Below are 26,773 nucleotides of genomic sequence, written 5' to 3' on the forward strand. Positions count from 1 at the left end.
ACAGTTTACACAAATATTCAACATTGAAACCCAAATAGGCCACCCTAAGTCGTTTTGTGAAACCTTGAGCACATTCTAAACTATTTCTCACTAAGAATTAAAGCCATGCACAGGTACATGCTGGTGTTTATAATTCATAGGTATGATATTGGTTTTGTTAAACTTGTGAAGACAACATAATATTTTTGTTGCAGGTGATTAACACAACTGGCATGTATTTCAAATATTGATTTATCTTACAGAAGGCTATATGAAATATTAATGAAATCTGTCGGAAAAAAAATATACGAAATCAGGTTTCACAACTTTGACTCAGATGTGAAAGCCAACTCTGCTAATATGTGTGGAAGCCCTTAATAATTGATAGGAAAGCAGGACCAAAATACTATATTTGATACTACAGGTGTTGTAGTATTATGTCAGAAGTGACAGGCTAGGTTAAATTATGGTAAAAAAAAAAAATCATTATCTGATTTTTTTTTTGTCCATACTTCATGTATGGTACTTGACTTACTCATAGTCATGTTTTATGAGTTAGATATATTCGCCTGTTTAACAATTTGTCAATTTTTTAAAAATAATTGTATAATCATCTTTCTTTTTTTTTTTTTTACAGATGCTGTTGGCATAGATACAGGGACCAAGCGTCTCACTTTTTATTCTGAGCAACTTTGGGCGATGTGCAACCTCCTGTGAATGTCTTTGTATTCCTCCGCAGATTTCCTATTAGAACTTCCTTGTCAGTGTTGTAATTACATGTACTAGTACTTAATATTGATGCCATCTAGATTCTCTGCTTTTCTTTTTTTACTGTTGCAGATGTCCTTTATGAGTTATATAAGAAAAAATATATGTTAGTTTTAAGACTGTTTTCCTAACCAAAAAATATTTGTGAATCAAGTGGTGAAAAATATCAAGGGGCATCTTTGTACTTACAATGAGAGATTCAGGTGTACTTGTTTATTTTCTCCTTTGCATCAAGATGTACCATTTTAGAGAAATTTTTCTTTCTTTTTTTTTTTATTTGAAAACCAGTATTGGATCTAGTCAACAATGAAAAGGAAAAACTTCTATTGGTATTAGCCAGTAAGACTCTGTAGGCATAGCAATGCTTATTGTTTTTTGTGCAATATTTCATGTTTTTTTTAACCATTTCATACCACAACAGAACATTACTTAGTTTAAGAAGACCAGTGCACAATTTTTTGAAGCTTGTTAATTTAGTGGACATCCACTGCAATTTATGATATTGTATTATTGAAAGAAGAATCTCAAATTGGTTGATTGGAACACCAGGAACTCTCAAATAAAACTCTATATATAGCTTTAAATAATCCATTAACAATTTTTTACATGCAAAGTCTGTTTTATGTTTTTCATTTTATATACATGTAGTTGTGCAATTTTTAATACATTAAATAAAGTACCAAACATGCAATTATCTAACAAAGAGGATTTGTTCTTTTTTTAAATTTTTATTTGTATTTTTTTGAGTTACAAATGAATATGTAGTTAGCAGTCATAAGGTAAATATCTTTGAATACAAAACAGTCTTTTTATGAATCATTGGGTTTTGTAAAATTAAGAAATGTTCCTTGGTTTGGCTTTAAACATTTATACTTTCAAACAAAGAATTATCTTTAATGATAAATGAACTCTATGAAGTATGAAAAGTGACATGGAAATTCTCCTCATGCATTGATAGGGGATCTGGTCCGAGTATATACAGTCAAATTCCGTTACCTCGAACTAGCTTAGGTGGGACTGGTTAAAAACTTCGACGTATCCGAGAATTCGAGATACCAGGAGTAAAATACTTAGTTTAAATGTTTGGGACTTAAAAATCACTTCAACATATCCATTGTATTCAAGGTATAGGTGTTCGTGATACCGAAGTTCAACTGTATATATATATTGTACGGACCTCCTAGGCTGTTATGTAAGAAAAATTAATCAAAGCTCTTGGTTTGATTAGATAATATATTTTAAAAGAAGCTTTCACATATTATTCTTGAAAAAAGCATTATTCCAAGAGTTTGACTTTGAACGTTAAAATGGTAATTATATCCTATCCATTAATCATGATGATACCGGCTTTTAAAATTCTGTAACAAAATGGTTGAATGATAATGTTTACATTTTCTAATGTCTTTGTGATAACGTTACCCATCCAAGTAGTCTGGAATATATTTCATCAATGATGCAAATGACGTAGTGTGGGGCGCAAAGCGGGGTTTGCATAATTAAACGAAATGAATTTAACGTTATGTCAGTACTGTATTTGAAATATTTAATCGTACAATTGCTAAAAATTATATCAATAAAAGCAATAAGGAATCATTTTTAAAATATTATGAGGTGATAATTAAAGTCGGGCTGTATTGGATATAATCACCTCCCGACTAAAATTATCACATCATGATACTCAAAGAATGTGTATCCTTGGAACTGGAAATAAATTCCATATCAACTTCGGATCGTTGTGAAAATATACATTTACATTTCCCCCAACGCTTTAATTCTTAAAAAAACCCATGTATATGTCCACAAAAAAGAAAGAAAAACATTAATTAAGTCTCTCTCTCTCTTTCTCTCTCACTCTGTGTTATTTTTCAATTCGATCCATTTGTCCAGCGCATGTAGTGTCTACTCAAAATGATAACTGGGCCCGGAAATTGCACTGAAAGACACTGTCCACCCCGATGGTTGACTCCTGTAGTTTGGCTAAAGCCTTCTTGACACGAACCATGATGCTGGTGAGATCGTACCTGATGGAGACATATTGTTATGATGGTTAGTGACAATATATTATAAACGATATTATTAATGTTGTTATAAAAACCGTTATCCCTAGGCGTTCAAAATAAGGCCCGAATGCTCAGTCACTAAAAACAACCAACGGTTGGTAAACTGCTAGTACCCAGTTATAAAGAACTATCTATTAAAACAATGCCGAAACAAAATATGATAAAGAAGTACATGTATATTTAATAAAATCTTTTTTTTTTAACTATTTGATATATAATATAAAAAATAAACTGAAATCAAGCTTTGATCCTCCCAAACCTTTTCCTCCGCCAAAGTTCATAATTTTCTTCAACGAGTAATTAAACTATAACTGACTTGTGTTCGATTTAAAAGGCTCTGATAGATTTTAAGGTGTAATTTGTAATCATAATTCTTTTAGGTGAATATTGTTGCTTGATTTTACTGTTCCTATATCACCACAAACTCAACATTCTGAAAACAATACCATTCTAAATGTTCTGCCATATTTTTCAAATAGTGAAATGAACTTCCTAGAGATTCAATGCTTTTGAGAGTGTACCTGTGTGAATATTTCCTAATGTATCTCAAGAGAGTTTTGTACAGGAGGCTCTCGCTCTGCCGCACCGGATACTCCGTACAATTTCTTACCATGGAGTAAGCGATGAGGAAGTCGCAGGTCAGCGGGATGTAGCTGTGTTCTCTAGGAATATTCCTCGGACCGCTCAGAACATCTGTGTTTTGAATGTAAAGGAACAAATTGTCGTGAATGTTTCATTCATAGATCTAATAGTTCATTCATATAATTAAGTTATCCAGGTCCACCACTTTACCCAAGTGGAGAAGTTTGTAAATCTAACATTGCAAAAAGAATGTACAAAATACTGGTCAGCCACAATTTGTTTTTTTCTCAGTATCAAGAGTATTTTTGACAAGAAGGCATAAAAAATATGAGCTTCGGTTAGATTACATCTTTAATAATCTTTTTGAGAATAAGTACCTTTTAGACTGAAATGGTCTCCACAGCAGCCCTGAATAAAGAAGCATTTTGGTTTACCCGACAAGGAGACGCATCGACTGCCTGTAAACAAACCCGTGATTTCATGAACTTTTATTTCGCGACAGTCGCTTCCAAAGAGTGTCCCTTTCCGACCGTGACTGGCGATACAGCAGACAAAGGCATCGAATTGGGCGTGGTTGTCATCGCTGACGTCACTCAGAATCTTGACCATGTCTCGCGCTGGTACGTTTGCGTATCCCTTGACAATGAAATGTAATTCGTTCCTGAAGAAGCAACCCAGTTTGTCTGCAAAGAAACCAAAATAAAAAACGATTTTTTTACACTTCAAGCAATTTTTTTTTATCAATATTTAATTGTCCTTTATTTTCGACCACAATTTTCTTCAGTACGTTTGTTATGTTTATTTTCAACCTTCTTTAGAATTATAAAACAATTTATTGAAGCCAAATTAAGCTCCCGCCGGTGTGCAAAGATGACAAGATCACAAAAATGAACTAACTACATGGCTTGCTAGGATAAGAATCATATATACACATTAAAGAATTTGTACCTGTGTCCTCTATGGATCCATCTCGCCTCAATCCTTTCTGTATCACTCTCAGAGTCTGTGGTCCACTATTGGTAATTGCTATCATTTCTTTGTAGAATTCGTAGTTGTTGATTATTATAGCAATACCTAAAATGACATTATTATTTTTCTATAATATAATAAACGTGTATCAACAGATTGCAAATGTCTAATAGTTTACTTAATCAAAATGCCAAACCTCTGGGTTTTTTGTTCATGGTGTAGAATCTTGAATCAGATGCATCGTCAGAATTCCTCAGTCGAGGCGACGTAAATTGCTTTTCAAAATTTACACCTTGACTCGAGTACCCATTAAACTGGCTCTGGGGTTTCAAGTTAGGTAGAGAATGTCTGTGTTTATCATTATGGCCACGGTCGTGTTTCTTATGGCTATGTACGTCGAAAGTGTCGATGACGTCAGCACCAATACGGTCGTCTGCTGCACATGTTATGCTTGGCAATGTGACGTCATTATGGTAAACTCGATCTATGGACTGGACAGCTACTGGAGCAGAGATGTAAGAATATTTTGACTTTCAGTAATAACATTTAAGGATAATTTTGATACAGTTATGTTACATAGAACCATTTTAACAGGAGCTTGGACTTTGGGTAGTTGTGTCAAACAGCAATGTGACGTGGGCGTGTCTATTTCATTGCTAGCCACTCAGCCATGGCTCAATGAAATCAACAAGATTTTTCTGGCTTTTGAGATAAGACTACGCAATCGATGCATATTTCGCTTGAAACTGAGTCATTTTAAACTTGTTTTGACGCAAGGAATAGATAGCTACACCCTACTTAAAGTCCAAGGTCTTTTTAAAATGGTTCTAAATCTATAGATTTGTACTCACGCTGCCTGGAACTTGGGTAGAACGACTTTTCAAGCCGTTGCCGCGGCGATTTATTGATACCCATCTGCACGTGGTAATGGGGATGAAGTCGTCTGCTTTTGAACCGAGACAGCAGTTCTTTCTCTAATGACTTTGTGTCCAGTTCTGATTGACATAAAAACAAATGTAAGATTAAAGATTTTTAAAATACAAAACTAACTTTGGTCCGATTACACGCATTGCATGATTGTTTGTATACACGTAGAGGGAAAAGTTAAGGTCAATTGATCGTTCGGAACGATCCCTTATTGTATCTTTATAGCTAAGTTGATAGATGTACAACGAATCATGTCCTTTAATTTCTACCAACTGAAGATGTCTCATTGTGAGAGTGAACTTTAAAAAATATTGAAAAATTTGAATTCGAAAATAATAACCTGGTCTTTTGAAGACACTGGTGTGTTTTATTCATTTCTTTTTTTTGTAGGGGGGGGGGGGGGGGTGTCGATCACCCATAACTGTAAACCTGTCGTTTGATTTGATCAGTAGGGTATGCTAGTAATTTGTGTATTTGTAATAGGTGTAATGACGAGAGAGAGAGAGAGAGAGAGAGAGAGAGAGAGAGAGAGAGAGAGAGAGAGGGAGAGGGAGAGGGAGAGAGAGAGAAGCAGAGAGAGAGAATGGTAAAGAGCCTCTTTACTTACTTCTAGAAGAACTCATGAACATCGGCATTTCTCTTTTAAAAGGGAAAGATTTACTTCTATTCCCCACCTTGAATTCAGCCATTTCTGTGTATATTAAAGTACGTATATATAAACGGCGATTTTAAAGATACACGTTATCCTATATAAACGAATATTGTTATTTGGGGTTTCTTTATACTGTGCAATATCTACACCCATTAATCTCGTAAACAATTGTAGAATGACAGCGAAGCGCCAGATTAATTGCCAAATATAAGGTCTTGTTGTCTGTTGCCTGTTTTCTGACACTATTTTTCATTAATTAATTGATTCAATAATTTACCAATCCTTTGGGATATTTCATCGTCGCAGAATATAAGCAATAAGTTTATGTACTGTGTGTATTTGCCATTATATGATAAAAAGAATTCAAAATGGCAATTCTCACGTAGATTTACATTTCGTATCTATTACTGTGAAGAGAGAGAGAGAGAGAGAGAGAGAGAGAGAGAGAGAGAGAGAGAGAGGGGGGTGTCAGTGTGCGTGATTTTACCAGTTACTAGTAATTTTAACAGAATAACTATGAAACTTACATAGAATAACTTATGATTATGATGTACTAACCCATTACTCAGAAAATCGACATCAAATTCAATACACAATAATATTCCACTTTATCTGGCTTTGTATACTAACCTTGGTTTGTAGCGAAATTCTTGATATTATAGGTGTAAAAGACGAAATTCAATCACACAAGTTTGGAAATTTGAGGTCTTACCCATTGAATAAAATGTATTGCTCCCTGAGTTGGAACAGTGAAACCAGCTATTAGTCAGTGATCTATTGAAAGAGCTGTCCTTACATTTAAAGTTAAAGTTAAGAAAATTTAAATTCTATGTACTTTGTTTCATAATGCATGTTTTTTACGATACATATCTTAAAAGCATGCGCAGTTTTAATTCTTTCCTTTATTACAGCTTAACTCTGTTAATAATTTCTAGTAACTGGTAAAATTACGCACACTGACACCCCCCCCCTCTCTCTCTCTCTCTCTCTCTCTCTCTCTCTCTCTCTCTCTCTCTCTCTCTCTCTCTCTAATGCAGTAATGTGTCACAATCCCGCACCCAGACTTTTTCCAATTGGGAGAATTTTTTTTTTTAACCATACATGCACATGTATTAGAACTTTTTTGGAAAGAAGCATGTGAGTCCAAACCCTGTCCTCTTTATCTTCGTACGATTGTGAATATGTCATACATGTATATACTCACTTACAGGTAAAGTACCGGTTGAATTTTTGAGAAAATATAGTCCCCGGTAATATGCCACTTGGTTTTTTTGTTTGTTTGTTTTTGGGGTTTTTTTTTTATTAATTTTGTGTTTTGTGGTTGATATGCCATCTTCGCTAACGAAGATGTTGCTATTGCCTTCTTGACAAAAGACGCCAACTATTTTATATACGAGATATAATCGAAAAAGCTATAAAAACCCTTCAAAAAATAACGAATACGTGTGCTTGTAAAATTTATTAATGATATTCATGTATTAGTATATATTGAAACTTGTGCGACTACTTCCCAATTTGTCTTATTTTCTGGTACATCACTTGTAAAAGTTTGTAAAGATGATAGGTTCTCATTCTATAAAGCTAAAAATTTGTCGTTTAAAAACAAACCATGGTATCGTATTTTGTGCCAGGAAGAACAACTCATTATTTCAGTGTTTTATTATCTCAAGTACATTGTATTGATCTTGTGTAAACCATTAAAAGATTATTGACTGGGTCCACTCCTTCAATTAAAGTTTTTTAATTTTGTTGACTTTAATTAGTAGTATTCTTAATCTTAACAATGAAAATACATGTATGAATTAGTTATTTGACTTCTTTCAGTTAATGTGCTTTTCATTTCCATTCCACTATTTATTTCCTTATTTTCTACTCAATTTTTACATGGTCACAGAAAAGTGGGGGGGGGGGGGGGGGCAACTCCATGTAAATTAATTTTTTTGTATGTAAATTTAAAGTGGGGGGGGGGCTGGGCAGCCCCCCCCCCCCCCCCGATGCTCTGTGCCTGAAAATAAAGTCGACAACTTTTTTGTATGCTTGAAATGCTTATAGTATTAATCTTCTGGCCCCGGGGCCATAAAACTTAGACGAGCTCACTTTTGATCTCAGTCTCACTTTTCCACTATATGTTTCTTTTGTAAAAGTGAGACTTAGATCACAACTAAGCTCATCTAAGTTTTATGGCCCCGGTGCCTGTTCTTATTGATATGTGTTTATAAAACAGAATAGCTAGAATTTGGCAAATTGGCCTGCACATAGTGTCTCTTCAAAATGTATGTTTGAAGGACAGTATGATATTGAAACCTTGACATCAATTAGACATAATAAAAATCTTTGATGCAATTTGATTGGGCGATGAACAGATTAAGTGGTTATATTAAAAAAAAGTTTAGAAGGGGGGGGGGTCAAAGCGAGGTAACTCTAAGCTGAAGCGTGTCGTGTGCAAAGAGTTGACAACAAATTGGCGGAAGTATTTTAAATTATCAGCGAAGTCGAACGCGGTAAACATTAAAGTGTGTTTGAACGCCGGAAGAGGTAGACAAATAAAGGTAGGTAATAGTAATAAACAATCGAAATTGGGTGGACGTACTTTCGTTTTCACCCACACGTGTATTTTCGCTACTTACAATTTACAGTACACATTGGATGAGTGGCATGTTAAGAAAATCAGTGCCCAATAGAGGTTTAATGTCGCCGATACTAGGCATCCATGTCCAAATTTAAACAGCTGTTCACCGGTAGCTATAAATAATGCTGCCTTATACGGCAAAATCCTTATCCGGAATGTAAAGAATCTCAGGTATGTCTTACTATAGAGGACATGTAAGGCGACTAAGAGACGTCATACCGTCATGAAATAAACAAGGATTTAAATGCACACCCTTCTTCTATTAATAATAACCGTCAATATAAAAATTTAAACTTCTATTTAGTAGCTTTAAACCTACAATCGATTTGTATCAATGCACATCGATCTGGTAAACACTGGGTTATTGAGCACGCTGTTATTGTATTTTTTTGTGGTATTCTCTACATAGATAAAGCAGACACACACAGGTGAGTTGTATAGTAGCGTCATCAAACTAAAAAAAAAAACAATACAATAACTGGCAGGCAGATTTTTCAAGGTGATTCCAGCTGAGTTAGGGAGTTGTCCATAAATTATCATAATTGTACTGTGGGAGATAGTAGCTGAAACATTTATGCCCTGTGAGACTTATACAGGTAAATACCAGTATACACCTACAGGTAATTTGTGTGTTTTATTTTTTTTGGCATGTGGTGAGGTCTCTACCAAAAAAACATACATTCTTGGGATTTCTTCAGGTAATATTGAGGCTTTACTGTAATTTTTTTATGGTCGTTCATGCCATATGTACCGTAACTTATTTATGCAGGTAATGTAAGTTTATATCTAATTTACATGTGAAATAATCGTGACAATAGCTAAAGACTTCTTTACCAAACTGACAGTCTGGAATAACCATTCTCTTAGTAATGAAATGAAAAGAGATTTGCTGTGACTTTTAGATGATAGACATAGATAAAATCTTATACACTGTTAATGACAAATTGTTTCTAAATCTATATTGTCTTATCATATACATGTAAGTGTTTGTACATGTATGCTTTTGTACTAAGGTTTGTGGATGAGATTCTTTATCTTATCAATGATTTTTGTATAAGGCTAGCTATGGGCAATGATATGCCACAATCATTAAAACTCATCTCATTGGTTCTTGTAATATGAACTGGAATTTATGACGGCTAGTGTATTATGCAGTGTAATGATATTTGCTGTTAATTAAATTATTCATAAGGAAAAACCATGAGGGTTAGATTTCCCTCTGCTTCTAGTGGATGAATACATATCAAATTATATTTTCCTTATTTTGAAAAAAAAAATATATGAATTCAATGAATGGCACTTCTATAGGTATTGTAAATTCACAAAAAACCAAGATTTGTTCAGGAAACAAATCAAGAATATCTGTATGTATAAGGTTCTTTTTGGATTGAAATAAATCAGGTGATGGATATGTATACTTGTACAGTGTATCAATTTTCCTTCCCACTGAAGGATGACTGCACTCTTGATCGCAGGGTCCTATATATATGAAAATATCTTCTTCTAATCTGAAGAACTCCACCTTGTGGTGATAAGTAGCAGATCATTTGTGCAAGCTCTGCAGTTTTTCATTTCACTCAAGTTGTAAGCATGCAGATAAAAGCGAAATGCCAAAAACCGAACCAGTATTAAGAGGTCGCTATAATCAATCTTCGATTCGTTATAGGCAGACTAAATCTAATACCCTGAATAAAGATTCTGTCAGCTTTATTTTTAAATTGATTGCAAAGATTTGTTTTTCTTATTGATTTATGATTAATGATAATCAGATTTGATATTTTAATTAAGCCATTGAATAAACTCTGGTCTTTTCCTGACATAAGGTGACATAATCATCTTAAATCCCCCGAAACAGCTCCACTATAAAACCTTAGTGTAAAAAAAGTTAATTAAGTTCAATTTGATCTTCAAAGTAAAAAACACCCAGCTATGTTGATCATTTAGTGTTTATAAATAACATTTTCACGTAACATCAATTACTGGAAAGCCCAATTTTAAAACAAACAGTTAACAGTTTGGGGAAGCTGCAAAGCTTGGGGAACCAAGGGCTGACTCATGCCCACTTCGAAGAACCAGATACCTTGAGTAATGCAAGAGATTGGGGTTCTTGGATGAAACATCCTCTTTGTGTGCTGGTTTTTTTTTACTTTGAAGTCTTGATAAGGATAAAATTTGACAGTTTATAGGAGTGAGCAAACTCGGGGAAAGGCTGCACAAAGAAGGAACTGAGGGCATTCGCTTCCTTCTTTTACCAAAGAGTTTTTAGAGTGTTTCGTGGAAAGAGTCCTTAGAAAAATTTTTCAATATGTTGACAGATTGGTATTATTATCCTAGGCGACCATCCTTTGATAACAGGAAAATGGCAGAACGGTGTCCAAGATGTTCAAATATGGTGTATTTTGCAGAGGAAATAAAGGCTTTGGGAAAGAAATGGCACAAACTGTGTTTCAAATGTGGTGAGTATTTAATTTGACACATGGCAGTCTTATCTGAGAGTTATTTGCAATCTCTAAGATTGAATAAGGAGAGAGAGAGTGATTAAGGAGAGAGAGAGAGAGAGGAGAGAGAGAATGAATATTATTACTGAAAGTTGATATCAAAATGCCCAGGTAATGTAATCATGTTATAGTACACTGTTATATGGAGGAGGGAGAGAGAGAGAGAGAGAGAGAGAGAGAGAGAGAGAGAGAGAGAGAGAGAGAGAGAGAGAGGCTACTATGTTATAATAAAAAGAATCAATATTCAAACTGAAAGTTGATATAAAAATGGCCAAATAATGTAATCAAGTTATAGATCACTGATATATGGAAAAGCTAAATAGTTGTATCCATTAGAAGTTGTATATTGTTAGCTGAAGAAACAGATGCTTAAAAAAAAACTTTTTTCTGTAGAAAACGGCTGTAAGAAAAGTTTAAAATGGGGTTTTAAAACCTCGAAAACCACAGGCCCAATCCATTAGGAAATGTCTGGCATTAGGGGAAATAAACATTTACAAACAAAAGCCTGATGGCAATATGCAATGCAAATGTAGATAAGATGGTGTCTGAATTAATTTAGTAGGACTTGGAGCTTAGTCTCTCTGTATATCTCTTGTTTTTGACAGGTGTAAACCCTATGGTTTCTGTACACTTGCAGCAAGAAAATTAAGATTTATCATGCACACATTAAATTTCCTGCCAGAATCAACCTGTCAGATAGTACTATCAAACCCAAGTGTTTACAATTAATATCACTGAATATTTGGGGGTCTGTTCTTTCGGTGTTTGCATCGCTTCTGGCATTTTTGTGTTCATGGCTGAGTAATTTTATTACGTAGTTAAAACTCATTATCACTCCATTCAGTGTCTTGTTGTGGCCTTGTTTCCGCAGATTAATTAAATAAATATCAAAACTGTTAAAAAAGGCCTCCCTCTTGACTGATTTTCTTTAATCTCCTTGACACGAGTTTATCATGATCTGAAATTGGTTTACTTGCTTTCAATACCTCTAATCCTTTTTTTTTTGTTTTATCAGGAAACTGTAACAAGCTGTTGGATAGCACTACATGCACAGAACATGACGGAGACGCATTCTGCAAGTCTTGCTACGGGAAGCTCTTCGGACCCAAGGGCTATGGATTTGCCGGAGGATCCTCCGGTTTATCTATGGACACAGGCAACCCCCATCAGCAAACCCGCAGGTGATGAATCATTCCTTGATACATAAGATACACCTGTGAGAGATTTTTATCTACAGTGATGTATATCCATCATCCTACACAGCAATATTTTTTTAAATACATGTATCTTTTTTTATGCTTTATAACGTTTTCATAATGGTTGATCGTAATCAAAAGATAAAAAAAAAATGTGCCTTCCCTACCCCTTTGTTGCATTAGTATTCTATTTAATTTTTTTGAGAAATTTTCAAACTAATGTTTTTTGAGATGTCTGATGGATTCTGTTTAGAACTGGATCAGTTGGCTTTGAGCCAGAGTAGGAAATGTCAGTCTGAAGACTGATTGACAGATCAGATGTTTGTCAGCTGATTAGGAAGGTCCATGTACGTTAATTGGACTTCAAAGAAATTCCCGAAATGTTGGTCCTTTTTTCTAGAATGTTACTGTCAGAAGATATTCTAATGTACATCATGAGATGAACTACATCCTCCTCCCTTTAAAAAAAAAAAAAGAAAGACAAAAAGAAATTGCACATGATTGTCTTAGTCATTTAGTTAATTAGACTTAGTCATTTACATGTTGTTAGAACATTGTAAAAGGTACTGTTATTTGTACAAAACAAACATAAAATATAGTTTATCATATGTTTGAAATTCGAATTGCGTGTTTCCATAAATTCCACTGAACCCCTGTGTGCATGTTATTTCAGCATGCAATAGCTCTAGATCTAATTATACAGAAATGAAGCTTATCTGTAATGTGTCTGAAATTTTCCAAAAATAACTCAGTGGCAAATAGACAGCTGTTGACAGACAAACATTTCATGAAACCTCACTTTGTGCCTTCACTGCTAGCTTACACTAAAAGCCTGCCTCCCTGCACACTCAAAGATAAGAATCTTCCATTTTACAACCATGTTTACCAAACACAGTGCTTTTTTATTTCTCCCCACTCTCCAAAATAACTTGATTGTGTCCAAGATTGCAGGTAATCTTACATTATTAACAAGAACAGAATTCTTTTTGATTTTTTGTAGTAATGTTTCGCATTACTCAGAGGCTCAAGGTGCCCCCCTGATAAACCAGGGCAAACCAAAGTGGGGCGGAACTGACGGTTGCCCCAGGTGTGGAAAAGCGGTCTACTTTGCGGAAGAAGTGAGAGCCCTCGGAAAGAAGTTTCACAAACTCTGCTTAGCTTGTGGTACGATTCATTTTTTGTTGTGGAGATTTACCATAATTTTTTTATATATGTTTTTTTTGTTGTGGAGATTTACCTACAAGTTTTTATATATAATTTTTTAGCCATTACTATTATCTCTTGAAAAAAAAAGTCAAAACATGTTAAACTTATAGGTCTGAATATTTTCACACCCACCTCTTTATATACAGCTTTTCTTCTAAAGGAGGTAAATGTAGTCTAAAAATGGCCATGACTATCCAAGCCCTCTTAACTATAATTTCAAAGACTAGAGGGACAGCTTAATATGTAAATTTTAATATAAGGAAAAAAGAGACTATAGAGTATGTCCGCTTCATACACATGAACTGCTTTGAAGTGAAATTCATCATGTACAAATAAAAAAAAAGGCAAACAACATGAAGTTTTCGTATTGACTGTCAAGCATTATCAATGACACGATGGAAGGAAACAAATTAAAAATGCCTACACTACAGGATTTCCTCTATGACAAATAGCTTTCACCTGTTTCCTCATCTCATTCTCTTGTTTACTGACTTTTCTCTTTTAACTACAGAGAGTTAACTGTACATGTAGCCTTTCTGGCTTTATATTACATGTACTTGTACAAATATATTGTCAGTTTAATAAAAACATGATTTTTCATTGTGTTTAAAAAAAAAGCCATAGCTGTTACACCCTTTCAAACAAATTAAGCTATTGTTATGAAGAATCATTGACAGAATTTACTATATTCTGAATTTCATAAACCTGTAGGCATCTTTCATTCACTACATCTTGACCTTAATGATAATTAAAATTTGTTTCTTTTGACAGCCAACTGTAACAAGCTACTTGATAGCACAACTTGCAACGACCACAACAATGAGATTTTCTGCAAGGCCTGCTACACCAAGAACTTTGGACCCAAGGGTTACGGGTTCGCTGGGGGTGCTTCTGGTCTCTCTATGGACACAGGCCGCCGGCATGAGGTCACCACTGAGTAAGTTTTATTTAACAGTGCTCTCAGACAATGGTTCCTTTTCAATCAATGCTGCATGTTCAAATGATTTTGTTCTATGGAATTAGAAGTTTTTTTTGAAATTGAAAATATGGTCAATAGTGTTAGTTTCATTGAGATCTTTTATTTTTCAAAAACAATTTTTTAAAGTTTATTTTTTATTTGAAAATTTCATATTTTGTTCATTTAGGTGGAACAAATTGAAAAATATAGCAATATTTAGTAGACGCATCAGGTGAAGATCTCATTAAACATTTGCCAAGAATTATTGGTAGTTTATGTACTTGGAATATTTGCTTATAAATCATCATATTTATGAGTATAAATGTTAGGCAATGTGTTTTGTTTATTTTATTTTGTTTTCATAAACATTTTATCATATTAGTAGCCAAGACAGTTGATGAATATTTCACAAACGAGAAATCAATTGAAAAATTCATACTCAGGGAATATTGTTCCATGAATAACCAATAAATAATAAGAAGGGTGATTAAAGCATGTTGAGGAATATCAATATCCTGGAGATTGAAAAATGAATGTATATGGTCACTTTCATCTAAACAGTATTCTTAAAAACATGCAAATGCATATTTAATACATGTGTACAAAATCATTAATGACACTTGCAAGCAGTATAGTATAGATATTCAGTTCATACACAATTATCAGTATTATATGACATTTAATTGCTTATTAAAAAGTTTGATCTTATATGAAATTTTAAAGGTTTTTATTTCAAAAAGTAAGGCAATAAAAATTTTTAAAAATGTTAAATTGTAATGGATATATATTTTTTTCTTTTAAATTTTTTTTTTTTTTTAAACTAAGATTTTTGACTTTTAGAAATGTTTCTCACCTGGCCCAGGCCCAGGCTGCTCCACTGATGAATGGCAGGGGTGGATCAGGACGATTTGGGGGTGGGGACCAGTGCCCCAGGTGTGGAAAACAGGTGTACTTTGCGGAAGAAGTCAGGGCTCTGGGAAAGAAGTACCATAAACTCTGTCTCAGATGTGGTAAGAAAAACTTGTGTATTTATGCGTGGTAAAGATTCCTTAAGAGGGCTCAATGGTTGTGGCCATTTTTAGACTGTATTGATCTTCTTTGGAAGAAGAATCATACATAAAAATGTTTGGAAAAATCCTAATTCCAAAGATAGAGTATATGGATTTTTTTCTGTACTAAATAATAGACTAAAGCGACACAAATCATCATTAAAAATTTTCTTGATTTGATGGTTAATTTGTTGACTATCCAGCCTCCTTAATGATGAGGAGTTGAAAGCAAATTGGGTTTTAAAAATGGCTTGCATGGTTTACCAGAATACCTTAAAAAATTGTGTTGTTTTATACAGTAAGAATTTAATTTTACAGCAAATTGTGTTAAAATTTGTTGTTTACAGTAAGAATTTTGATTTGATGGCAAGCTGTAATGTGTTGTTTACAGTAAGAATTTTGAATTTTACAGCAAGCTGTAACAAAGGACTTGACAGCACCAACTGCACCGACCACCATGACAATGTCTACTGCAAGAACTGCCATGGTAAACTGTTCGGACCAAAAGGATACGGCTTTGCAGCTGGAGCCTCCGGACTCTCCATGGACACAGGGAACCCTAACGAAGTGACCAAACAGTAAGTGCATGAGTCTAAAGTGAATAAAATGAAAAATACTCAGATATATGGCATCTTGCCAAGTTTTAGATTAAAATTGTGTACACTATTCAATGGTATGAGTAATTTTCAGATTATATTGTACAGTAAATTAATTAGTTGGATTTTTTTCAAAGAAAAATTGAGGTTATATTTATACTGTTTAAGAATTTACCTACAAATTTAAAAAAATGTTTTCTTTAGAAAAGTAACATTTAAGTAAATTTTGCATTACTTTAGCATGTACCATCATATTTTTATGCACATTGATGTTGCTAAGGTCAAAGGCCTTTATTGAAATGATAGAGAGTATTCCTATGAATCGATTAATGTCTGTAGGAATGTCTTGTGAAATGATAGAAATTATTCCTATGATTTGATTATTTTCTGTAGGAATGTCTCGTGAAATGATAGAAAGTATTCCTATGATTCAATTACTGTCTGTAGGAATGTCTCGTCTTACGCTGTGGCTCAGGCGGCACCATTGCTGGAGCAGGACAACAGGAGGCCGGGTAACTACGGCTCCTCGGACATGTGTGGCAGATGTGGCAAAGCGGTGTTCTTTGCAGAGAAGGTCATGGGAGGAGGTGGTGTGAGTATTCTTTTGGAACAGCTCTGTGTGTGTAATCAAATTCAGTGTATGCGTACATTTTTAGGGCAAACTTATGTTTAATTTGTATCATATCTTCACTACAATGAATGTCTTCATATTGTAGATATACCACAAAGCTTGTTTTAACTGCACTGCATGTGGGAAGAAATTGGACTCCACTACAGTGACTCAGGCAGAGGGCGATATCTTCTGTAAATGTAAGTACAACTGAGGTCATTTACATACTGGAGAAAGTGCAAATGTCTGCTGTAAATGTTTGTATTGAGATCATACTTTGAAGAAAGGGCAATAGCTCTCGTAATGTTAACACCACTTAAGGAGGCTGGTTTGGGGTGTGTTTTTTTTGCATAAAAACTACCTTTTTTAACCATATTAATTTTCATCAACCCTATACCGGTATTTATATATTTGTGAAGTCTTAAAAATATCAACCATCAGGTTCTTTTTAAGGACCATCTCAAAATACAGGTATATTTACTATAGGAATATATAGGATATTGTTATTTTCTGCACTTCGAAGCAGATTAAAAAAATACATGTACTACAAAAGAAATTTTTCTCAAATTGTAATATGTGATTTGTAATATCATTGTCTACCATATATATAAAAAATACTAATTTCTTTCTGTCTGGTTTTTAGTGAGGGTCATATCTCAAAATAGCCATTCTTTTATTGAAATTTGTTTCAATGTTGTGGAAATAAATTTACCAATTTTTCTCACAGCTTGTTATGGTAAACACTTTGGACCAAAAGGTTTTGGATTTGGACAAGCTTTGCAACACACTGGTTGAGACGTTTAGACCTTATTGAGAGGATAGCAGTCCATGGACCAAATTATAAATTCATTTGGTGTGTGCACCTCCAGGCATGGAGCGTGGATATCTGTGTTTGTGTCGCCATGTTGTGTATCTGGTGTTGATGTCAAAATTTTCCAACTGTTGTTCAACACAGAATCTGACCTCAGACAATTTTTTTTTTACCCCAGAGGATTATGAGCTGACATTTAATCTAAAGATGCATTACCATCAATTTTTATTTAATTTGATTAACATAGGTCTGAGTTTACTTGAGTACATTTTATATTATTGACAATTTTTTTTTTTGCAATTTTTCTCTTACATGTACATGAAATAGTTTTATTTATTTTAAACAGATTTTAATAATGCTTATTTTTAGATAGATGATTTGTTTTCTTCTAATATCTTGGGTTTTTTTTTAAATGTTTTCATTTATTTTTACACTTGAGGACCACACATATAGGATGCAATTTTATTTCAAATCTTGTTTTATCATGGTATGTTATCCTTATAATTTTTGTTTTATAGTCACAAACTACATGTTTCCTCTAATAAAATGAAGTAAAATGAAATTTGGATGCTCATGAAAGGATTAAAAGGCTGTTATTGCAGATTGTAGTCCTAGTTTCACATAATGACAATTAATGAAAATATATTGGGTACTTGGATGAGTGGAGATATTTATTTTAGAGTCATCTTGTGTATTAGAAGCAGATGTGTAATATAATTGAAGAGGTTGAGAATCATTGACATCCAAAATTGTATTGGCTTAATTAAAGAGGTTGGTTAATCAACTAAATATCCATCATGTCCACTAAAACATTAAATATGATTTCTAAGCCATAAATATACTTCAGTAAAGGAAAAAACCCATATGTTTTGACTATAAAATTTGTATATTGAGATTTTCTTTATGACCTTGTCCATCCAGCTCTTTTTAATACAAATTCAAATATATCTATCTCATTTTTTCCCCCCTGTGATTCATTCTAATGTATTTATTAGTGTTCGTTCAATTTTGTGCGTTGTAGAAGATGTATAGATTGAAAACTAGTGCAATGTACAGATCATTGTTGAAGCTTATATAAAGCTTCAGGAAATATTATATTACTTAAAAAATAAAATATTTCATACCTATTCATGAAAGACAGCATAAATGTGTTAATTCAGGAAAACTAGTGAAACAGGACAAAATCTGTAGCTATTTTGTATGCAATGTTAGTTGTCCATCAAAGTTTCTTTGTTCAAGCTTGTTAAGTGTTGTTATGACTGTTTATATCAATTTGATGTAGCCCCATCTAAAATACAGAAGTGATTTCACTACTTGTACTTGTATGCCCCCCCCCCCCCCCCCCACACAGTGCCCAGGACATCAATCATTCTACTACATGTACTATAGGGTAACCATTGGATATCTACATGCACTCTGTCAGAAAATGTATTTTTTAAAAATTGTCTTATCTCCGGGTTTTTTTTTTCTCATTCCTGGGTGTAGGAAAAGGATGTTGGTTTTTTTTTTACTCTCTTGTATTTCTTTTTAATCAGAAGGGAAAGTGGTCCATAGGGACAAGATGTAATATTTTATTTTTTTTTTTAAATCAAATTTTCCACCATGTTTGGAATTACAGTCATTTCTCAGTGTATTTTGGTGTTGTAAACGAATATCTTATGTACTGCATGTTCGGTTTTGTAAAAGTCATAAAAAGTGGACCATAGATTTTTGTTTAAAGCAAGAACAAAAAAAAACTTATAAAGAGAGAAATGTATTGCCAGTTTGTTCAATAAATAGCATTGCTTTCATTCTCTTTACAAAGAGTTAGTCTTATTTTCATATCCATGTGCTTTCAAGGTTCCAGATAGTACCATATTTTGCTTGGCAGGTCTAAATATGCCAAAAAGCCCAATTTTCAAAGATCTTTTTTACTCCCACACTTGTGAGGAAAAAACTGATTGCATGGTAAGAATGTCCATTAATCCCTCTACATAAATCGTGAAATTCATGGCCCCTGGGTCAGGGGTTCAGGCTCTTGGGTGGGGCTGATATAGCTATATAGTAAAAATGTATTTACTCTTAGAAATTCATCCTCTCTACTCCCATATACATTTGAGAAAAACTAAATGCATGGCAATGATGGCCATTAAGTTCTCAATCTAAATTGTGAATTTCATGACTCCTGGGTCGGGGATTTAGGCTCTAGGGCGGGGCCAATATAGCCATATAGTGAAAATGTATTAAATCTTAGAAAATCTTCTTTACTCTTACATATGTGGTAAAAAGAATTGAATGCATGATTATGATGTCCACAAACACCTCGACCTAAATGATGAAACCCTGGGTCAGGGGCTCAGGCCATAAGATTTGTAGATCAGGAAGCCATCTACCAAAATTATAAATTTCATGTCACCTGAAGTAGGGGTTCTGACTCTAGGGAGAGGGGGGGGGGGGCAAAATAACCATGTAGTGTTAATTAAATGTTTAGAAAATCGTCTTTTTTACTTCTACTAATACTGATTGTTATACTTTCATGTTAAATACTGAAATCTGATTGGTTAAGACGCAGTTAATAATATTTACTATTACCCTCAGCGTTAGCAACGCACTTGGCAACGGGTAACATTAAAAAATGTTACATGCGCGAATATTGTGCGCGTACGGTTCGCTGTAGAATTCACGTTATTCCTATATAAAAGCAGTAAAATTTTCTTAAAAATTTTAAAAAAGACATTCAGTATAACAAAATAAATAGTGCCTGTTTGGGAGGATAACAGTTGAAATTGACACCCCGAGAAAACCATTGTCAACCTCCGCTTCGCGTCGGTTGACAATGGTTTTCTCGGGGTGTCAATTTCAACTGTTACCCTCCCAAACAGGCACTATTTATATAATGTCACTTACATGTACATGTAAGGCTTATACTTTTATGGTGAAAAAAGGTGGAACAGAAAAAGTGAGTAACACTTTATAGCTGTTTTTTTCCATTGAAATGCATACAGGGAGAATTTCAGTTTGCCCCTTGGGATGGGAGATGGGAGGTTGTTTTGTTTACTAGCCACCTTGTTTTAGTAACATATACACATTAAACCTATCTTGATAGTTAACAAATACAGGAAATTATTTCGATCAGAGTCTTGCACCTTTTCAATATCAGGCCTTGCACTCTATTATGATCTTTTAAGTTTTTCGCTAGTTTTTAGGTTTCTTCGTCCTTGTTTTAAAGATTTTGAGCAGGGAGGTGCATGATCATCATTACATCGCATAGCCCCCTAACTCCGTCACTACCCTAACTCCGTCACTTTAGGGAAACTCCTCGCCGTTTGAATTCAAGTAAGATTATGACGTCATTTTTTACATGTCAAAAATCTTTAATCAAATGTCAACAATTTGCAACGGTTAAATTTAAGAATGTGTCAAAAAATAACAGAATTAAACCTTGTTCATTTTATGCACCATTAATTGTGTGAAATCAGCTAAAACTTTTTCACGGGTGCACTAAAATATCGATATTTCTGACATGCGGGCCCATTCGACCATTTAAGGTGGTCAGCCATTTTTAGAGAGGTCAAGATGAAACATTTCACATGTAATGCATTTTTGATTAAGGTAATTAATACATTTTTTTCAGTCCGCAATTGCCTTTATGCACTACTCTTGATGATAACGTCAAATCGCTCATGCCGATACTTTTGCCTTATACAGGGTATAGATATCTCCGGTATTTCGCTATTTAGAATATGCTACATTTCTAAAAATGTAAAAAATAAATAATATAATAAGTAATATATGAATTAATGATATAAAATATTTGAAATATGTAAGGATATAAATCAAACGACATCCATACATTCTGAAAAGGCCATTGTGATTGTTGTTACATGGACCCATTTTTTATTCTGGCGATCATTTCATTTCGATGAAATTAAATACAATTTAAATTGTATGCACCTTTTTTACTTATTATAACTTGGTCTAGATACAAATGGAGTTTTAACTAAATTGTTAATGAGTCTTCATTCCCTGCCATATCATAGAGCATGTGGGTGACGGAGTTAGGTTCATAAGATATAATAAGCACGCGTGATAAACGTCGTATTCAGAGAGCTTATTTGAATAAAAATAAAAATAATTTTGTTAATAATTTTATAAATTATATTGTTTCAGATTATATTTAGTGATTGCAAATGATAAAAACCACAAAAAATAATTTACAGAGAAACGCGGGAGGTTTTCTGCTTATGGTGACGGAGTTTGGGTACTCGGGGACAATATTATAAGATTTTTACTCCAGAATGAAACTTGATTGAATGCATATATGAGAGTCATCGACAATTTTGTGTATGGGCTATGGTACTCGGGTGACCGTTAAGACCCACTGGCCTCTTGACTTTTTACTTATGTGTTGCAAATCTTTATTATTCAATTCAAAAACAAATATTTTGAGAAAATTATTATAAAACCTCATGACAATTGATTACGCTAATTTGACGTTATGTATGGGCGTCTTTTGACGTCATAAGCGTAATGTTACGTATCGTACAGTATCGTGCGCGACGAGGGTTGTTTGTTGCGATGAGCTTGCGGTTACTCCGGATCACTGGGCGTTAGTCCTGCTCAAATTTGTCAGCCTACCAAGCACCAGGATTGATCTAATGATGTCAATGACTGGAAAATTTTCACGTAAATAAATGGTATTCTAGTTTACTTAATGGTGAAATTCAATGGTTTATCTTTTTCTCAATGGAGTAAAAGTAAATGTCTCAATAATTTCTGAACAGCCTTGATTTAATATTAAATTAAATCTAAATTCAGGATATCTTGGGACAGACTATAAACAATAAAATGCTTTCTTGGTGACTCATGCGGGATATGAAGGAGGCGACATTGCAGAAAAAATTCATAACCAGCGTTAGAATCATCAAAGAAAGCATTTTTTTTTTATATATCCACATCTTTCTTTTAACAAACTAATGAATTGATCGTAAAAAGTAAGAAAAACTAGTGGGTATTACTTATTTTTCATTATTATTTTTAAAAACAAGTCCCCCCTTGGTTTGTAAAATGGGTCAAATTCAATAAATTAAGTAGTATGATGGTTGTTAGTCTAAATGCCATATCGGGGTATTCAGGTTAAGACAAAATCTTTTTTAAAATTTTATTTTGAAAATCCGAAAAATAGGCTAGGATTAATACTTTAGTAGGGTTTAGCTATGATAATAAATGATTACAATCAATAATTTATAATTAAGAAATAATTTTTAAAAAAAACCGACAAATTTAAGATTTAGTATTGAGGAAAAACCATCTCAATACATTTTAATACCGTGCGACTTTACATGATATCGTACACAAAGTAAAGAGTTTTTGCCATGGGATATTGAGGTCAGGTGCTCGTTCATGGGAAAGTACTCGTACCTCTTACGTTATTTCCTTACAAAGAACGTGGGGGAATAAGCCGAGGCATAAACCCACCTAAGTTCATCTGAAAAACCTACAATTTTTTTTCTTACAAATACTACTTTTGTTACATTTATTAAGCATATGTAATCATTTGCATTCAGTATTGCCAAAACCTTCAAAAATTGACTTTAAATCTAATTGATATTAAGACATCAAAATATGTATCTGCTAATTGAGCAACAAAATGCTAATGAAATCGGATATTCAGACTATAGCTTTTTATAGAGTGGTTCATCATACCATTTTTTAAAGAACGTATACTGATAAAACATGTAAATGTCTATCTTTTTCAATTTTCAAAAAAATGGAACCAAGACCCACTCTATGGTAAAAAGCAAGTTTTCTTCCCTCAATTTTCAAGATGATCATCAAATGGCAAAGACCGAATTATGCTTGCGCAATACTACACTGAGTATGTTATTTCAATGGAGTAAAATAAGTTAGTCCACAGGGGCATCGTATCCGCTCTACACTCTATGACATATATATAATAATACACAAGGGAAGAATCGAAAGTAGGACACGATTTGTAAACAATGTCAAAAAACAACTTACTTCACAAAAGTTACGCAAGTCCTCGCACACAATGTTGCAAATGTTGTCAAAAAACACGTTCACACTCAAATATTCCTAATAAACTCGGTAAAAATCGTTTTTATCCCATTAAAACCGCTGTCTGCTGCAGAAACCCAATCTCTTCGCCCAAGAAAAGATAACTCTGTACTTTCTCTCTATATATATGTTCAGTAATGATAGTAGAAATTTCGGCGGTAAACTTTAAAATGTCTGGGGAAATTTTAAATATTTTTTTCTTCTCTAAAATGTTAATGGAAAACTACGTTGGTGTTCCAATAAAAAAAAATTATATTATTTTTTTATTCAATAATTAAAATACTCTTAATTCATTTTTTGTCTTTGCAACCCATTAAACCTTCAAAATTAATTGTCGTTGCAGCAGAATTTCAGCATCGTTTTAATTGTCAATATCAACCCCTACTTTAAAAAAAAAAATAGCCTAGTATATTTACGTTTCTACAAAAGATTAAATGATAGGAAATATATTTAATTTGTTTTTAAACAATTGCATATTAAATTACGCTAATTAAAGTACATGCCAAATATATCGGAACGAATGTTAACTTATTATGCTAACGGTAGTAACATAATGATATGACGAAAATTTCTCCAGACATTTTACAGTTTACGGCCGAAATTTCTACTATCATTACTGAACATATAGAGAGAGAAAGTACAGAGTTATCTTTTCTTGGGCGAAGAGATTGGGTTTCTGCAGCAGACAGCGGTTTTAATGGGATAAAAACGCTTTTTACCGAGTTTATTAGGAATATTTGAGTGTGAACGTGTTTTTTGACAACATTTGCAACATTATGTGCGAGGACTTGCGTAACTTTTGTGAAGTAAGTTGTTTTTTGACATTGTTTACAAATCGTGTCCTACTTTCGATTCTTCCCTTGTGTATTATTATATATATGTCATAGAGTGTAGAGCGGATACGATGCCCCTGTGGTTAGTCCCTGGTGTAGCGGTTAGCGAGGAGGTCCAGGAACATAAGTATGCAGAAGCAGGTGTTCGTGTTGTAAATTTTTTTTTATGTCTTTGTTTGAATTCGAAAAACTCATTTGACGTAAAGAAGGCAAAAATTGTGTTATTATGAATTAAACACATGCACTTCATCATTTTTTAGTTTTTAGCTCACCTGAGCCAAAGGCTCAAGTGAGCTTTTCTGATCACAATTTGTCCGTTGTCTGTCGTCGTTGTCGTCGTCGTTGTAAACTTTTCACATTTTCATCTTCTTCTCAAGAACCATTGGGAAGATTTCAACCAAATTTGGCACAAAGCACCACTAGGTGAAGGGGATTCAAATGAAGGGCCACGCCCTCTTTAAAGGGGAGGTAATTGAGAATTATTGAAAATTTGTTGGTATTTTTCAAAAATCTTCTTCTTAAAAACTATTCGGCCTGAAAAGCTTAAACTTGTGTGGAGGCATCCTCAGGTAGTGTAGATTCAAGTTTGTTCAAATCATGGTCCCCAGGGGTAGAGTGGGGCCACAAGAGGGGGATCGAGTTTTACATAGGAATATATGGAGAAAATCTTTAAAAATCTTCTTCTCAAAAACTATTGGTCCAGAAAAGCTCAAATTAAAATGGGAGTATCCTCAGATAGTGTAGATTCAAGTTTGTTCAAATCATGGTCCCCGGGGGTAGGGTGGGGCCACAATGGGGGAATGGATTTTTACATAGGTCTGGAATATATAGAGAAAATCTTTAAAAACCCTCTTTTCAAAAACTATTAGGCCAGGAAAGCTCAAATTAAAATGAAAGCATCCTCAGGTAGTGTAGATTTAAGTTTGTTCAAATCATGGTCCCTGAGGGTAGGGTGGGGCCACAATAGGGGGATTAAGTTTTACAAAGGAATATATAGAGAAAATCTTTAAAAATCTTCTCAAAAACTATTGGGCCAGGAAAGCTCAAATTTGAGTGGAAGCATCCTCTGATAGTTAAGATTCAAGTTTGTTCAAATTATGGTCCCCGGGGATAGGGTGGGGCCACAAGGGGGGGGGGGATCAAGTTTTACATAGGAATATATAGGGAAAATCTTTAAAAATCTTCTTCTCAAAAACGTTTGGGCCAGGAAAGCTCAAATTTGAGTGGAAGCATCCTCAGATAGTGTAGATTCAAGTTTGTTCAAATCATGGTCCCCGGGGGTAGGGTGGTGCCACAATTAGGGGATAAATTTTTATACAGGAATATATAGAGAAAATCTTTTAAAAAATTTCTTTTAAAAACTATTTGGCCAAGAAAGCTCAAATTGGCGTTTAACCATCCTCAGGTAATGTAGATTCAAGTTTGTTCAAATCATGGTCCCTGGGGGTTGGGCAGGGCCACAATGGGGGATAAATATTTATATATAGAGAACATCTTTAAAAATCTTCTTTTTAAAGACTATTTGGCCAGAAAAGCTTAAACTTGTGTAGAGGCATCCTCGGTTAGTGTAAATTCAAGTTTGCAAAATCACAGTCCCTAGTGATAGGGGGGGGGGGGGGGGGGCTGTGATGGCGGTTTGAATTTTTTCATAGGAATATATAGAGAAAATCTTTAAAAATATTCTGGGAAGGTTTTCGGTCCAAAATGAGTCCTTAGTGTGAAAGCACAGGTTATGCAGATTTAAGTTTGATGAAACCATGATTCCCTAGAGAAAAGTGGGGCCACGAAATGGGGGGGGGGTATATAGGAATAGAGAACAATCTTCTTACAGGTACAACAACAAAAGGGGCTTGGTATTCACCCAAAAAAAAGAGGTGGATAAAAATTGGCAGATTTTCATTTTTTTTAGCAAGATCTACTGTACTTAGTTGTCAAGATATTTTGATACTGTAATGCTAATTTGATCAGAATTAAGGCAATTGTTGCTCAGGTGAGCGATGTGGCCCCTGGGCCGCTTGTTTAGTTAACTGCTTAATAAGGTACAATAATTTTTAGTATATTATTTTTTTAAAATAAACATGTTACTTTGTTGAGGGGGTACAAATTATAGACTTTAAGACGAAAGACTGGAATTATTCTATTTACACGCACATAATAAATTCTCCGGAGAAATGTAAGCACAGGAATAAAAATATTTGAAGTTAATACACATATTATTCTAAACGCGTGATTGTCATTTGAAACATTCTAGTAATAGGGTTGTGGCCACTTGTGGGCATATGCCTCGGCTTATTCCCCCAGGTTCTTTTTAACATTGTATTAGCGGCCATCGACCTAGCTGTATCAAACTGAATATGAAGGAGGTTTACTATAATGAAAAACTATTAAAATGG

The 26,773-nt window shown here is 34.0% G+C and overlaps 2 protein-coding genes across 12 annotated transcripts; one reads left to right on the plus strand and one right to left on the minus strand.

The window, feature by feature from the left end:
• Positions 1-970: 970 nt before the first annotated feature.
• Positions 971-8,869, minus strand: LOC128167460 (caspase-8-like). 6 transcript variants are annotated; one of them, XM_052833219.1, is made up of 8 exons: positions 8,565-8,869; positions 5,893-5,976; positions 5,210-5,353; positions 4,555-4,860; positions 4,338-4,463; positions 3,767-4,072; positions 3,329-3,500; positions 971-2,768 (listed from the first exon to the last, which is right to left on the minus strand). In XM_052833219.1, exons 2-8 carry the CDS (start codon positions 5,972-5,974, stop codon positions 2,651-2,653), a joined length of 1,254 nt encoding a protein of 417 aa, XP_052689179.1. In that variant the 5' UTR covers positions 5,975-5,976; positions 8,565-8,869; the 3' UTR covers positions 971-2,650. The 6 variants fall into 6 exon arrangements, with proteins under 6 accessions (XP_052689179.1, XP_052689171.1, XP_052689164.1 ...); XM_052833211.1 differs by lacking the exon at positions 8,565-8,869 and adding an exon at positions 6,568-6,707; XM_052833204.1 differs by lacking the exon at positions 8,565-8,869 and adding an exon at positions 6,650-6,703.
• Positions 8,374-19,072, plus strand: LOC128167424 (muscle LIM protein Mlp84B-like). Of its 6 annotated transcripts, none has more exons than XM_052833153.1 (10): positions 8,374-8,486; positions 10,882-11,022; positions 12,080-12,245; positions 13,261-13,424; positions 14,238-14,403; positions 15,265-15,434; positions 15,886-16,051; positions 16,517-16,661; positions 16,786-16,879; positions 17,407-19,072. In XM_052833153.1, exons 2-10 carry the CDS (start codon positions 10,926-10,928, stop codon positions 17,472-17,474), a joined length of 1,236 nt encoding a protein of 411 aa, XP_052689113.1. In that variant the 5' UTR covers positions 8,374-8,486; positions 10,882-10,925; the 3' UTR covers positions 17,475-19,072. The 6 variants fall into 6 exon arrangements, with proteins under 6 accessions (XP_052689113.1, XP_052689121.1, XP_052689146.1 ...); XM_052833161.1 differs by having other exon boundaries at positions 8,375-8,486; positions 10,901-11,022; XM_052833186.1 differs by lacking the exon at positions 8,374-8,486 and adding an exon at positions 8,876-8,994 and having other exon boundaries at positions 10,901-11,022.
• The last annotated feature ends 7,701 nt before the right edge of the window (positions 19,073-26,773 follow it).

This window comes from Crassostrea angulata, chromosome 1 (assembly GCF_025612915.1).
Source record: "Crassostrea angulata isolate pt1a10 chromosome 1, ASM2561291v2, whole genome shotgun sequence".
Lineage (NCBI taxonomy): Eukaryota > Metazoa > Mollusca > Bivalvia > Ostreida > Ostreidae > Magallana > Magallana angulata.

What these genes read in the sequence shown, in the direction of transcription:
- LOC128167460 (XM_052833204.1), bottom strand. An exon ending in CATGAACAAAAAACCCAGAG is followed by an intron (nt 4,464 to 4,554) that starts GTTTGGCATTTT and finishes ATGTCATTTTAG; the next exon opens with GTATTGCTATAATAATCAAC. An exon ending in AGACCATTTCAGTCTAAAAG is followed by an intron (nt 3,501 to 3,766) that starts GTACTTATTCTC and finishes TTCAAAACACAG; the next exon opens with ATGTTCTGAGCGGTCCGAGG.
- LOC128167424 (XM_052833145.1), top strand. Translation starts at nt 9,141, where the DNA reads ATGCCCTGTGAGACTTATACAG. An exon ending in CAAACTGTGTTTCAAATGTG is followed by an intron (nt 11,023 to 12,079) that starts GTGAGTATTTAA and finishes TTGTTTTATCAG; the next exon opens with GAAACTGTAACAAGCTGTTG. An exon ending in GGGCGATATCTTCTGTAAAT is followed by an intron (nt 16,880 to 17,406) that starts GTAAGTACAACT and finishes TTTTTCTCACAG; the next exon opens with CTTGTTATGGTAAACACTTT.